The sequence below is a fragment of the Microcaecilia unicolor genome, chromosome 3 (genome assembly GCF_901765095.1).
Source record: "Microcaecilia unicolor chromosome 3, aMicUni1.1, whole genome shotgun sequence".
Lineage (NCBI taxonomy): Eukaryota > Metazoa > Chordata > Amphibia > Gymnophiona > Siphonopidae > Microcaecilia > Microcaecilia unicolor.
This window is the reverse complement of record NC_044033.1, coordinates 233,247,023-233,259,691: the sequence shown is the minus strand read 5'-3', so window position 1 is coordinate 233,259,691 and position 12,669 is coordinate 233,247,023. Positions and strand designations below refer to the sequence as shown.

Here is a 12,669-nt window from a genome sequence, read left to right as displayed (position 1 = left end):
TGGCATTAAGAAGGTGGGTGGGAATGGGATCAGAGGAACAGGTGGTACATTTTGAGGAAGAAAGGAGAAGTGTAGTTTCCTCGATAGTAACTTCAGGAAAGGAGGAAAGGGAATGAGGGGAAGGAGAGAGAGGGGAACGGACTAGTGGAGGGAGAGGTGGTGAGGTAGAGAAAGCAAGGTTTATCTTTTGAACCTTGTTGTGAAAGAATTCAGCAAGGGTCTGAGGAGATAATGAAGGGGGGAGTTGGGGGAGGGGGCACTTTGAGGAGAGAGTTCAATGTGGTGAAGAGAAGTCGAGGATTAGAGCCAAGAGAGTTGGTCAGTTGGATATAATAATCCTGTTTGGCATGTAAAAGAGCAGATTGGAAGGAGGTCAGCATGAACTTAAAGTGTAAGCAAGGGCCCGAGATTTCCGCCCGAGGCGTTCGGCGGAGCGGGTACAGGAACGTAGGTAGCGGATATTAGAAGTCAGCCAAGGTTGGGGTTTTGTACGCCTTACAGGCAAGAGTGTCTAAGGCAGAGGATAGAGTATTGTTGTAAGAAGAAACAGCCTCGTTGACAGACGTGGATGGTGCCACAGTAGAGAGGAGGTTTGAAACATGGGAGGATAGAGATGAAGGGTCAATATCGTGAAGATTCCTAGATAAATTAGATAAGATAGGATAGGACTGGGAGGGAGGAGATTTAAGTGTGAAAGTTATAAGATGGTGATCAGAGGAGGGAAGATCAGAGGCAAGGAATCTAGAGGGTGAACAGTTGGAGGAGAAGATGAGATCAAGACAGTGACCATTTTGATGAGTGGGGGAGGTGGAGCATAGTTGGAGATTAAAGGAGGACGTTAAAGCGAGTAACTTGGAAATATAAGAGTTGGAAGGATCATTAGCAGGAATATTAAAGTCACCAAGGATGGGGAGGAAGGATCATGGAAGAAGGCAAGCCAGGCGTCAAAGTCACTGAGAAAGGATGAAAGGGACTTATCAGGGGGACGATAAATGACCGCTATTCGAAGAGGCAGAGGAGAGAAAAGGCGGATAGAGTGGACTTCAAAGGAGGAAAAACAGTGAGATTGAGGTGGAAGAAGGGGTTGAAATCTGGAGGAGGGAGAGAGAAGTAGTCCAACACCGCCCCCACAGCCAGCAGGGCGAGGAGTATGTGAAAATAGATAACCGCCATGGCACAGGGCTGCGACTGAAGCAGAGTCATCAGGGCAGAGCCAGGTTTCTGTTATGGCGAGCAGATGGAGGTGACGCGAGATAAAGAGGTCCTGGATATAGGCGAGTTTGTTACAGATAGAGCGGGCAAGAGAAGGGTAGAGAAGAGGAGGGGAGTAGAGAAATAGAGATGAGGTTAGAGAGGTCGCGGTGAGATCTGTAGAGTTGGGATAATAGTTGGTGAGGGGGGCCAGGATTGGGATTGATGTCACCGGCTGAGAGTAAGTATAAGTATAATACATATATTGCAATTGGACACAAGCTAAGTATGGTCATTTATAAACAGACATATATATATATGCCACTGCTTCAGACTTAGTTATAAGTTCTTTTGCCACATATAATGTGACCGTCGTCTCTGTATATTCTGTAATGTTCTATCCTGTGTGCATCCAACAATCGTTAATTTAGACCTTTTCAATGTCCAACGATTCACTTATCTTTGTACTCCAATTTGATGCATTTATAGTACGAGACTGGATTACATCAAAGCAGCTTCTGTGTTCAAATATCAACACTCCACCTGACACCAGGTTACTTCAATTATCTTCAAATTTGAGCGTGGCTGAGGAATCACTGTTCACATTTCCATGCACATCATACTACTAATACACGATCGGTGAAGATAATTGAAGTAACCTGGTGTCAGGTGGCGTGTTGATATTTGAACACAGAAGCTGGCAAAACAAAAAACAGCAGGAAACCGTGCGTGGGGGCGTAACCTTGCACGCGCTGCTGCCGGCTCCCTTCCTCCTCCCTCTCCAAAACAGGAAGTTACATCCTGAGGGGAAGAAGGTTGAAGGAAGCCGGCAACTGTGCACACAGGGCTACGGCCCTGCGCACGGTTTCATGCTGTTTTTTTGTTTTGCCCGCCACCAGCATGAGGATCGCAGCTCGTGCTTCCTGCTTCAGGCCACCACAGTACGGGCCCGGGAGAAGAAAGGAAGCTGGCAGAAGCATGTGCAGGGCTGCAGCTGAATGAGGTTAGAGTGAGAACAGGAGACGCATGAAGTCAAGATTCCACGGATGTTTGTCTCTTTTCCCTACTCCGCGCAACTATCATCCCAAACAAAGGGGGTCTTTTACTAAAACTTAACTCGAGTTATGTGCAGCAGGGCCCATAGGAATAAAATGGTCCCTGCTGCAGATAACGCGAGCTAAATTTTAGTAAAAGACCCCCAAAGCAAACAGTCCTTTAAGCTGCTGCATCCATGTTGTTCTTTAATGTTGGCAGCATTTTTATCTCACTTATATGTTCTTACATGCCAGCTTTTCCTAGGTACAGTAGTAATTTGTTATAAATCTTAATTAGTGTTTCATTTGAGGAGGGGCTGGTTATAGGGACACTAGCACGTGTTGTATTTGTGCAGATTTTTTTTCTCCTGGTAAAGGGCCACTAAAACAGGCATCATATTATGAGAATCAGGTGCTCAACATCCAGAGTTTCTATCTATTTATTTTAAGTTATTTATGACATTTATATGGTGATATCCCACATTGGGTATAACAAAAGAGAGGGAACAAAGTACAAACTAAAGTCCAAACAAAAAAACAGCACCACGGGCCTTTAAAATGGAACAAAGTTCTTTAATGAATGAGCCTTGACCCGACACGGGCCGTGTTTCGGTGACTAGCACCTGCGTCAGGGGTCTACATAGAATACAAAACATAGAAATAATATATTTTTTAAAATTGTTAACATATAATGAATAAAACCAATAATTAAAAATAATATTTAGACTCATCAAGCATACATATATAAGCCTATATAAACACCTAAAGCATTTAATATTTTAACATTGCATTTAATAATTTAACATTCTCATATATTATTATATAGTAATTTGAAAATAAATGGATAATTAATCAAAACAAAAATGGTAATGGTAACTCACCACAGTGATGACGTGGAAAACTTGGGGAATAACTCGAATATTTTCATCTACAATATTCCTTACTTTTGGACAAAAATTTTTCATATATTAATATATGTTTAAAATGCTTATTTTAATTATTAATAATATATTTTATAGAAAGGCCATATTATATAATACTGGCTATAACTGAATTTAAAAATAATTTTTTAAAACATTTTAAAATATACAACAAATTTCAAACATTACACTGATAATATCATGAGCCTTCAAAAATATTCAAATCAGCACAGAACAAATAAATATATACATCTTCAAATATAAAAGCCAAAAATATAATATCTAGTGGCATTACTTGATCTTAATTTTGAAAAAACAGCATTTTGTCACTATATGTGCATATATATATACATATATATATATATGCACATATATATATATGTATCTGTGCATATGTATACATATATATTATAGCATTAACAGGGCTTCTATTATCTTTTGGAGCTCTGAGTATATTTATTTGATTATCTGCCAATTGCAATTAATTATGTAAACTTTATTTGTAACTGCTATAATGGTATTTTAGCTAATGACAAAATACCTTAAAAATTTGCATTTATTTTGTTATCTGCCAGTCACAATTAATTATACAAATGGCATCTTGAATAGTGGCAAAGGATTAACAGGGCTTTAATTCACATATATATGTTTCTCACATCAGCATTCATCTAATAAAATGGGTGCAACTATGGCCCCAGACATCGCTATTCTCTATGTAGCGCAATTTGAAAAAGAATTTTTGGAAACAAATCCATTTCAAGATGAAATTAAACTGTGGAAACGCTATAGCGATGATATTTTGATGTTTTGGAAGGGAGATCTTGAAAGATTGCAAACCTTTTATACCTGGCTCAACTCCCTAGATCCCAATCTCAGATTTACAATGCAACTCCATCAGAACTCTATTGCTTTTTTGGATATAAATATCATTAAAAATATGGACAGGTTTGATACAACAATTTTTAAGAAACCGATTGACAAAAATCAGTTTTTGCACTTTGACAGTTTCCATAGTAGAAGTCTCAAGGAGAATCTCCCACGATCACAGTTCCTACGGCTCCGGAGACTGTGTAGCCAAATAAATGATTTTGAAGAACAATCCAAACCTCTACAGAAAAAATTCCAGGATCGAGGCTATCCTTCAAAATGTATTACTAAAGGCTTTCAACAGGCTAGAACATCTGACAGAGAAAAATTACTCAAACCACGAGATGATAGAAAAACACCAGATATTGTTTGCAGCCTACAGTTCTCAAACTATTCAAGAGACATTCAGAAAATTATATATAACAACTGGCATATCCTTGAAGAACACAGTTGCTTTCAAGATAAAAAAAAGTCACAATCGCACACACTAGAGGAAGGAATTTAAAAGAAATTATTGCCCCATCATCACTGCCTCAAACTAACAATGATCAACGATTAGAACTGGATCATTTTGCTACTGGCCATCATCCATGCAAGAGTTGTTCGGTATGTCAGTTGTCAATGGACATTGTATCCTTTGAACATCCGCAGACTGGCAAAATTTATAAACTGCTGAACCACACTAACTGCAATACCACACATGTCGTATATGTTATTATGTGCCCTTGCTCACTACTTTATGTGGGTAAAACAAAGAGAAAAATCAAGACGCGCATAATTGAGCATAGGAGTAATATCAATCGGGGTAATCTCACTGCCCCACTTGTGCAACATTATATGGAACAATCGCATTCCCCGTCTGATCTCCGTTTTTTTGTCTATCAAGTGGTTAAAAAGCCGTGGCGTGTTGGTGACCTTGATCTGCTTTTGTTACAACGAGAACAAAGAACTATTTTTGAATTCAATACAGTAATTCCTGCAGGACTTAATCTAGAGATAGACTTGTCTGTTTTTCAATGAATATTTAAACTACGTTGTTTTCTTTCTTTTCAAACATTGGAAGGATGTTCTTTGCAGTTCACTTTAAGGAACATTTATATATGTGACTAATAGATGTATGATATGCTTGGTTTAAAGCATATTTTTGATTGTTTGATGTCATGTATTTATGAACAAATGATTCACACATATACTTATTTAAGTTTAACATCTGATTGCATGGGTATATTCAACATAACATTATGATAAAACTACAGATTTGTAATGCCACTCACGTTTCATTCTAGTTTTTAAGGTTTCAAAAAATGTTTTTCATTAATTTTTTAATTAATTTTAATTCATTTTTTAATAACCATTTTATATAGTAAATACATTAGAATATATTGGTACATTTAATGATAAAACCATATGTTTGTAATATTTGAGTTTATATTTAGAATTTAATAATTAATTATAAATGTAATTTATAGACTCATAAGGTAGATAATAATGGCACAATATAAACATACAATTATAAGAATGAAGTGCTGTTTAAACTCAATTTTAGCATTTATAAGCTTTTTTAATGACATAATAAAATAGTATATGAACAGCTACATTTAAAATATAATTAATAGACTTAGTAAATTAAAATTGGGGTATGGTAAGTTCATATTTGTTCAGAAAATCTTTTTAAATTTGGTCATTTAATATTTGATAAATATTCATTTTAAGAGTAGATAACAAATTGGAATATGAAGAGTTAATTGAAGATACAATTTATAGATTTGCTAAATAGATTAAAATTGCAATATAGTTAGTTAATTGTTTTGATAATTACTCAATATCCTGTTATTTTATATATATTTTAAACAAATGGCCATTTTAATAATGTAGGCTTTAGGACCCAGTAAATGATTCCTGCATATCTGGCAGGCTTTTAGACCCAGTAACCACCTAAATTCATTTGATAGGATAAAGGTTAATGCTTTGTGAAGATTAGGTGTTTTCACTTAAGTTAATCAAACAATGTCTCCACCCTGTGTGACGTGGTATTAAAAGCAGAGCCTTTTGAGAGCACAGCTTTTCATCCATTTGGATACAGAAAGTGAAGGTGCCTTGGTGCTTTATAACTTTTGCTACGTGAGACGTGGGGGTAAGTTTTTTGTCATGACAATAAATTGTAGGAAGTTTCTAAGTTAGGCACTATAGTATTTGCTGCCTCATGATTTAACAACTTTTATCAATTGCACAATCTTTTTGGTAATGTCTGTGGCATTATGGTTTGTTATACTCATTGAAACCCTTCTGTTTGGCAATACAGTTTGAGGTATACAGATTTTTTTCTTTTGACACTTGAGTTAAAATGAAAGTCAGTATTTTATTGTTTATGAAAATCATCTTTGCTATGTTTTAAAAGATATATTGAAGACATTTTATTAGATGAATGCTGATGTGAGAAACATATATATGTGAATTAAAGCCCTGTTAATCCTTTGCCACTATTCAAGATGCCATTTGTATAATTAATTGTGACTGGCAGATAACAAAATAAATGCAAATTTTTAAGGTATTTTGTCATTAGCTAAAATACCATTATAGCAGTTACAAATAAAGTTTACATAATTAATTGCAATTGGCAGATAATCAAATAAATATACTCAGAGCTCCAAAAGATAATAGAAGCCCTGTTAATGCTATAATATATATGTATACATATGCACAGATACATATATATATATGTGCATATATATATATGTATATATATATGCACATATAGTGACAAAATGCTGTTTTTTCAAAATTAAGATCAAGTAATGCCACTAGATATTATATTTTTGGCTTTTATATTTGAAGATGTATATATTTATTTGTTCTGTGCTGATTTGAATGTTTTTGAAGGCTCATGATATTATCAGTGTAATGTTTGAAATTTGTTGTATATTTTAAAATGTTTTAAAAAATTATTTTTAAATTCAGTTATAGCCAGTATTATATAATATGGCCTTTCTATAAAATATATTATTAATAATTAAAATAAGCATTTTAAACATATATTAATATATGAAAAATTTTTGTCCAAAAGTAAGGAATATTGTAGATGAAAATATTCGAGTTATTCCCCAAGTTTTCCACGTCATCACTGTGGTGAGTTACCATTACCATTTTTGTTTTGATTAATTATCCATTTATTTTCAAATTACTATATAATAATATATGAGAATGTTAAATTATTAAATGCAATGTTAAAATATTAAATGCTTTAGGTGTTTATATAGGCTTATATATGTATGCTTGATGAGTCTAAATATTATTTTTAATTATTGGTTTTATTCATTATATGTTAACAATTTTTAAAAATATATTATTTCTATGTTTTGTATTCTATGTAGACCCCTGACGCAGGTGCTAGTCACCGAAACACGGCCCGTGTCGGGTCAAGGCTCATTCATTAAAGAACTTTGTTCCATTTTAAAGGCCCGTGGTGCTGTTTTTTTGTTTGGATATCCCACATTAAACATGAATTAGGTTGAAAACTGGGAGCATTTAAAATCTTTTTTTTCCTGTGCCTAGATCAAAAGAGAAAGATAGTCAGGCATCCCTGCCAGAAAAGGTATGCCTAGCATACCCGCATCGGGGGGGGGGGGGGGGGGGAGTGAGGAATGCATGCCCCCCCCCAAAAAAAATTGTACGGCTAGCTATGCCCAGAGAGGCTATTAACAATTTTCCAGCACACCACTGCTTAAAACACACTGTCTCCTCACACCCTTAAAGGTCAAAAGTAAGTGTTTTAAATTTGGCTCTGTATTGTACTGGTAGTCAGTGAAGTTTATGCAAAAAGGGTGTGATATGGTCACATCGCTTACAATCTTCTATTAGTCTTGCTGCAGCATTCTGAATCAATTGGAGCTGGTGCAAACCACTGTGTAGTCAGACCACAGTAAAGCGTATTACAATAATCCAGTCTTAATGTTATCACGGCATGTTATCATCGCACGCAAGTCATAGAAGCTGCTCCTGACGGTTGCTTGGATTTGGGGTATCAAAATAAGTGTTGAATTGAGCTGTATTCCAAGGTTCCTTACTTGTGATTTAAGGGGGAGTTCGTATTTCTGTGCCACCCGGAACCGGCATTTCATATAGCAAAAACATTTGTTAGAGCCTTCTGAGCGCACCGTGCGTCGAACTGCACATACGCCGAGTGTCTTCCTGTCCGACACACGGCCGTGCTCAGTTCAGTGAAGAGTAAAAAAGAAAGAGATAAAGGAGACAACTCCAAGGGGAGGCGGGCGGGTTTGTGAGAATAATCAGCCTGCTGTCCTCGGAGAATACCTGCTACAGGTAAGTATCTTCAATTTCTCCGAGGACAAGCAGGCTGTATTATACTCACAACTTGGGTATCCCTAGCATCCAGGCTCACCCAAAACAACAAAGGTTGGTCAATTGGACCTCACAACGGTGAGGGCATAACATAGATTAACCTGAAACTATATACAACTAGCTGAGAGTGCAGCCTGGAACAGAACAAAACGGGCCTGGGGGGTGGGCGTGGAGTTGGATTCTAAACCCCAAACAGATTCTGCAGCACAGACTGCACAAACCGACTGTCGCGTCGTGTATCCTGCTCAAGGCAGTAGTGTGATCTGAATGTGTGGACTGAAGACCACATTGCAGCTTTGCAAATATCTTCCATGGAGGCTGACTTTACGTGAGGCACCAATGCACCCATAGCTCTGACATTATGAGCCGTGACATGGCCCTCCATTGTCAGCCCAGCTTGGGCATAAGCAAAGGAAATGCAATCTGCCAGCCAATTGGAGACTGTGCGTTTTCCGATGGTGACTCCCCTCCTGTTGGGATCAAAAACAACAAACAAATGGGCGGACTGTCTGAAGGGCTTAGTCCACTCCATGTAAAAGGCCAATGCTCTCTTGCAGTCCAAGGTGTGCAAGCTGCTTTTGCCAGGGTGGGCATGAGGACGGAGAAAAAATGTTAGCAAGGCAATTGACTAGTTCAGATGGAAATCAGACACCACCTTCAGCAGGAACTTAGGGTACGTGCAGAGGACTACTCTGTTGTGATGAAACCTAGTATAAGGTGCATGCACTACCAAGGCCTGAAGCTCACTGACCCTACGAGCTGAAGTAACAGCCACCAAGAAACGACCTTCCAGGTCAAGTACTTCAAATGGCAGGAATTCAGTGGCTCAGAAGGAGCATTCATCAGCTGGGTAAGAACGACATTGAGATCCCATGACACTGGTGGAGGTTTGACAAGGGGCATTGACAAAAGCAAACCTCTCATGAAGCGAACAACTAAAGGCTGTCCAGAGATAAGCTTACCCTCTACATGCTGATATGATAAGCACTAATCGCACTAAGATGAACCCTTACGGAGTTGGTCTTGAGACCAGACTCTGATAACTGTAGAAGGTATTCAAGCAGGGTCTGTGTAGGACAAGAAAGAGGATCTAGGGCCTTGCTGTCACACCAGACGGCAAACCTCCTCCATTTGAAAGAGTAACACCTCTTTGTGGAATCTTTCCTGGAAGCAAACAAGACTTGTGAGACACTCTGTGAAAGACCCAAGGAGGCGAATTCTAAGCTCTCAACATCCAGGCTGTGAGAGCCAGAGACAGGAGGTTGGGATGAAGAAGCGATCCCTCGTTCTGAGTGATGAGGGTTGGAAAACACTCCAATCTCCACGGTTCCTCAGAGGACAACTCCAGAAGAAGAGGGAACCAAATCTGACGCGGCCAGAAGGGAGCAATCAGAATCATGGTTCCACGATCTTGCTTGAGTTTCAGCAAAGTCTTCCCTACAAGAGGTATGGGAGGATACGCATACAGAAAGCCTGTTCTTTATGTAGGACAAAGGCATCCGACGCTAGTCTGTCATGAGCCTGAAGCCTGGAACAGTACTGAGGGACCTTGTGATTGATCTGAGTGGCAAAAAGATCCACCGAGGGGGTACCCCATGCTCAGAAGATCTTGCGGACAACGCCCATGTTCAGTAACCACTCGTGAGGTTGCATTATCCTGCTCAATCTGTCGGCCAGACTGTTCTTTACGCCTGCCAGATAAGTGGCTTGTAGAAACATGCCATGATGGCGCGCCCAAAGCCACATCTGGACTGCTTCCTGACAGAGGGCGAGATCCGGTGCCCCCCTGCTTGTTGGTGTAATACATGGCAACCTGATTGTCTGTCTGAATCAATATGGTTTGGTTGGACAGCCAGTCTCTGAAAGCCTTTAGAGCGTTCCAGATCGCTCTCAATTCCAGGAGATTGATCTGAAGACCTTTTTCCTGAAAGGACCAGGCTCCTTGAGTGTGAAGCCCATCTACATGAGCTTCTCACCCCAGAAGGGATGCATCCGTCGTCAGCACTTTTTGTGGCTGAGGAATTTGGAATGGACATCCCAAGGTCATATTGGATCGAATCTTCCACCACTGTAGAGAATTCCGAAAGTCGGTGGACAGTTGGATTGCATCCTCTAGACTCTCTGCAGCTTAGTACCATTGGGAAGCTAGGGTCCATTGAGCTGATCTCATGTGTAGACGTGCCATGGGAGTCACATGAACTGTGGAGGCCTTGTGCCCCAGAAGTCTCAACATCTGCCGAGCCGTGATCTGTTGAGACGCTCGAGCTATGGACACCAGGGACAGGAGGTTATCTGCCCTTGACTCGGGAAGATAAGCTCCAGTGGCGTACCAAGGGGGGCGGGGCGGGGGGGTGGTCCGCCCCAGGTGCACGCTGCAGGAGGGGTGCCGCTTGCCTGTCGCCTCTGCTGGTTCCCTGCTCTCTCTGCCCCGGAACAGGTTACAAATCAAGGGGAGGAGAGAATCGCGGGACATCGAGGGAAGGGAGGGAGGAAGGAAGGAAGGGGAGGGGAGGGCAGAGGAGAATCGCTGGACATGGAGGGGAGGGAAGAATCACTGGACACGGAGGGGAGGGCAGGGGACAGAGAAAAAAAGCTTACAGGACAGCCTACCTAGGGCCCATTTAATTGTTGAGGAAACGGGCATGGTTCCACTAATTTGAATATTTTTACTGCTGTAATTATCTATTACTCATGTTTGATCTATTCTTACTGTACACTGCCTTGAGTGAATTCCTTTAAAAAAGGAGGTAAATAAATCCTAATAAATAAATAAATAAACTGTCTTTAGCTTTTTTGCCTCTCCTGCCTCTGGCCCGGCATGTGATGGGAGAGCCCTTCAAGCCTAAATCTCTAGCCATATAGAATCAGAAATACCAAAGACTTGTATATAAGGCTAAACTAGCTGGTATAAAAAGGTCAAGGAGTAGTTCAGGAGTACATGGGAGACAGAAACCATTTAAGCATCTGCCCTGTTGGGTACCTGAAGGAACCGGGAACTGTTTATATCCCTTCTGAGAAACTGATGAGATTGGTAGTCCAGGAATATCTATTGGGTTGAAGGGGAAACATTAATAACTAAATCTAAAGGGTTCCTGAGGATCCAAGGATCCAACTCCATCTCATCTGACCCTTATTACAAGGGCCCGCATCTGAGTCTCAGAATCCCTGAGTCTTGTGTGGGAAAGCGTGGGGTACAAATGTAATAAATAATAATAATAATAATAATCTTTAAGTAGAATTGTTCTTAAATTGTTTTGACCCTCTGCTATAACTAGCAGTAGGCTTAAGGAAGGAAGAAGTTGGACTTTTGGGGATTGGAGTTAAAAGTATAAAGAACCAGAGACATTGCAAATAATTTCATTGCTACTTGTTGCCTTTGCCTTGTACCTGCTTCTGCCACAGTGTAATTGTTTTTCCAAGAAACCAATTTCAATAAACAGTTGGCTCAGAACAGCAGCAGTGAGGTTGCCTGAGTTATTGTAGGAGTGGAGGTAAGAATATGAGAAGCTGCTTATAGCCACCAAGTGAACACCAGTCCTGGCACTGGTCCCAATAAATGAATACTGTTTATGTAAATATTTAAGAGTACACCAATCCAGAATCTGCCTTACATGTTGTTCACAGAGGAGAGGAGAGATTTTCCCTCAGTTACCCAGACAAATCTTTTGAATATCAGCTTTTTTTTTAAAGTTTCTGTCAGATGATGAAGGTTTACCTGAACATGTCACGCCAGCATCTTCATGGTGGCCACAGTTATGGCTGTTCCATGGGCTCGCTTTGCATTGAGCAAGGTGATGCTCCATCCCATTACAGTTAACATTGTCTAACCAAATTGGACCTGCTCCTTCTCCAAAATAGGCATTTCTAAAAGGTAATGCAGATAGCCCACATCTTAATTGCTTACAAACCACCTGAGCTTCATGGTGGTCCCAGTCATCATCACAAATAGTACCCCATTGATTGTCCTTTAACACTTCCACTCTTCCTGAGCAGTGGTTGGAACCATTGACCAGTCTCACTTGTAAGGGACCTGAAACAGATCAACAAGTATGCATATAATTCAGCACTAATATACAGTAATACAAAAGCTGACAGGAAAAAAGAAACTTGGGTTCATCCAGGTTTATATTCCATTTTGTACTACAACATCAAGAATGCAGAAGCAGGGGTAAAAGTAACACAGGGGCTTAAGTTCTTATTGAGGATGAGACTGTGGATGGTATTGGTGCAATAGTGTTCCACACTACATAAGGATTAGGTCTTCATCTAGCTGGGTTGCTCCTAAATGGATGTTAAAA

The 12,669-nt window shown here is 39.6% G+C and overlaps 1 protein-coding gene across 4 annotated transcripts in view; it reads right to left on the bottom strand.

Moving 5' to 3' along the window:
- The window catches only part of LOC115466373 (deleted in malignant brain tumors 1 protein-like), a 278,988-nt gene that overhangs the window by 156,361 nt on the left and 109,958 nt on the right, over nt 1-12,669 (bottom strand). For all 4 annotated transcript variants that reach the window (XM_030197563.1, XM_030197566.1, XM_030197565.1 and 1 more), the window contains one exon: nt 12,087-12,401. In XM_030197563.1, coding sequence (XP_030053423.1) covers nt 12,087-12,401 — 315 coding nt within the window. The remainder of the gene's footprint in view (nt 1-12,086; nt 12,402-12,669) is intronic.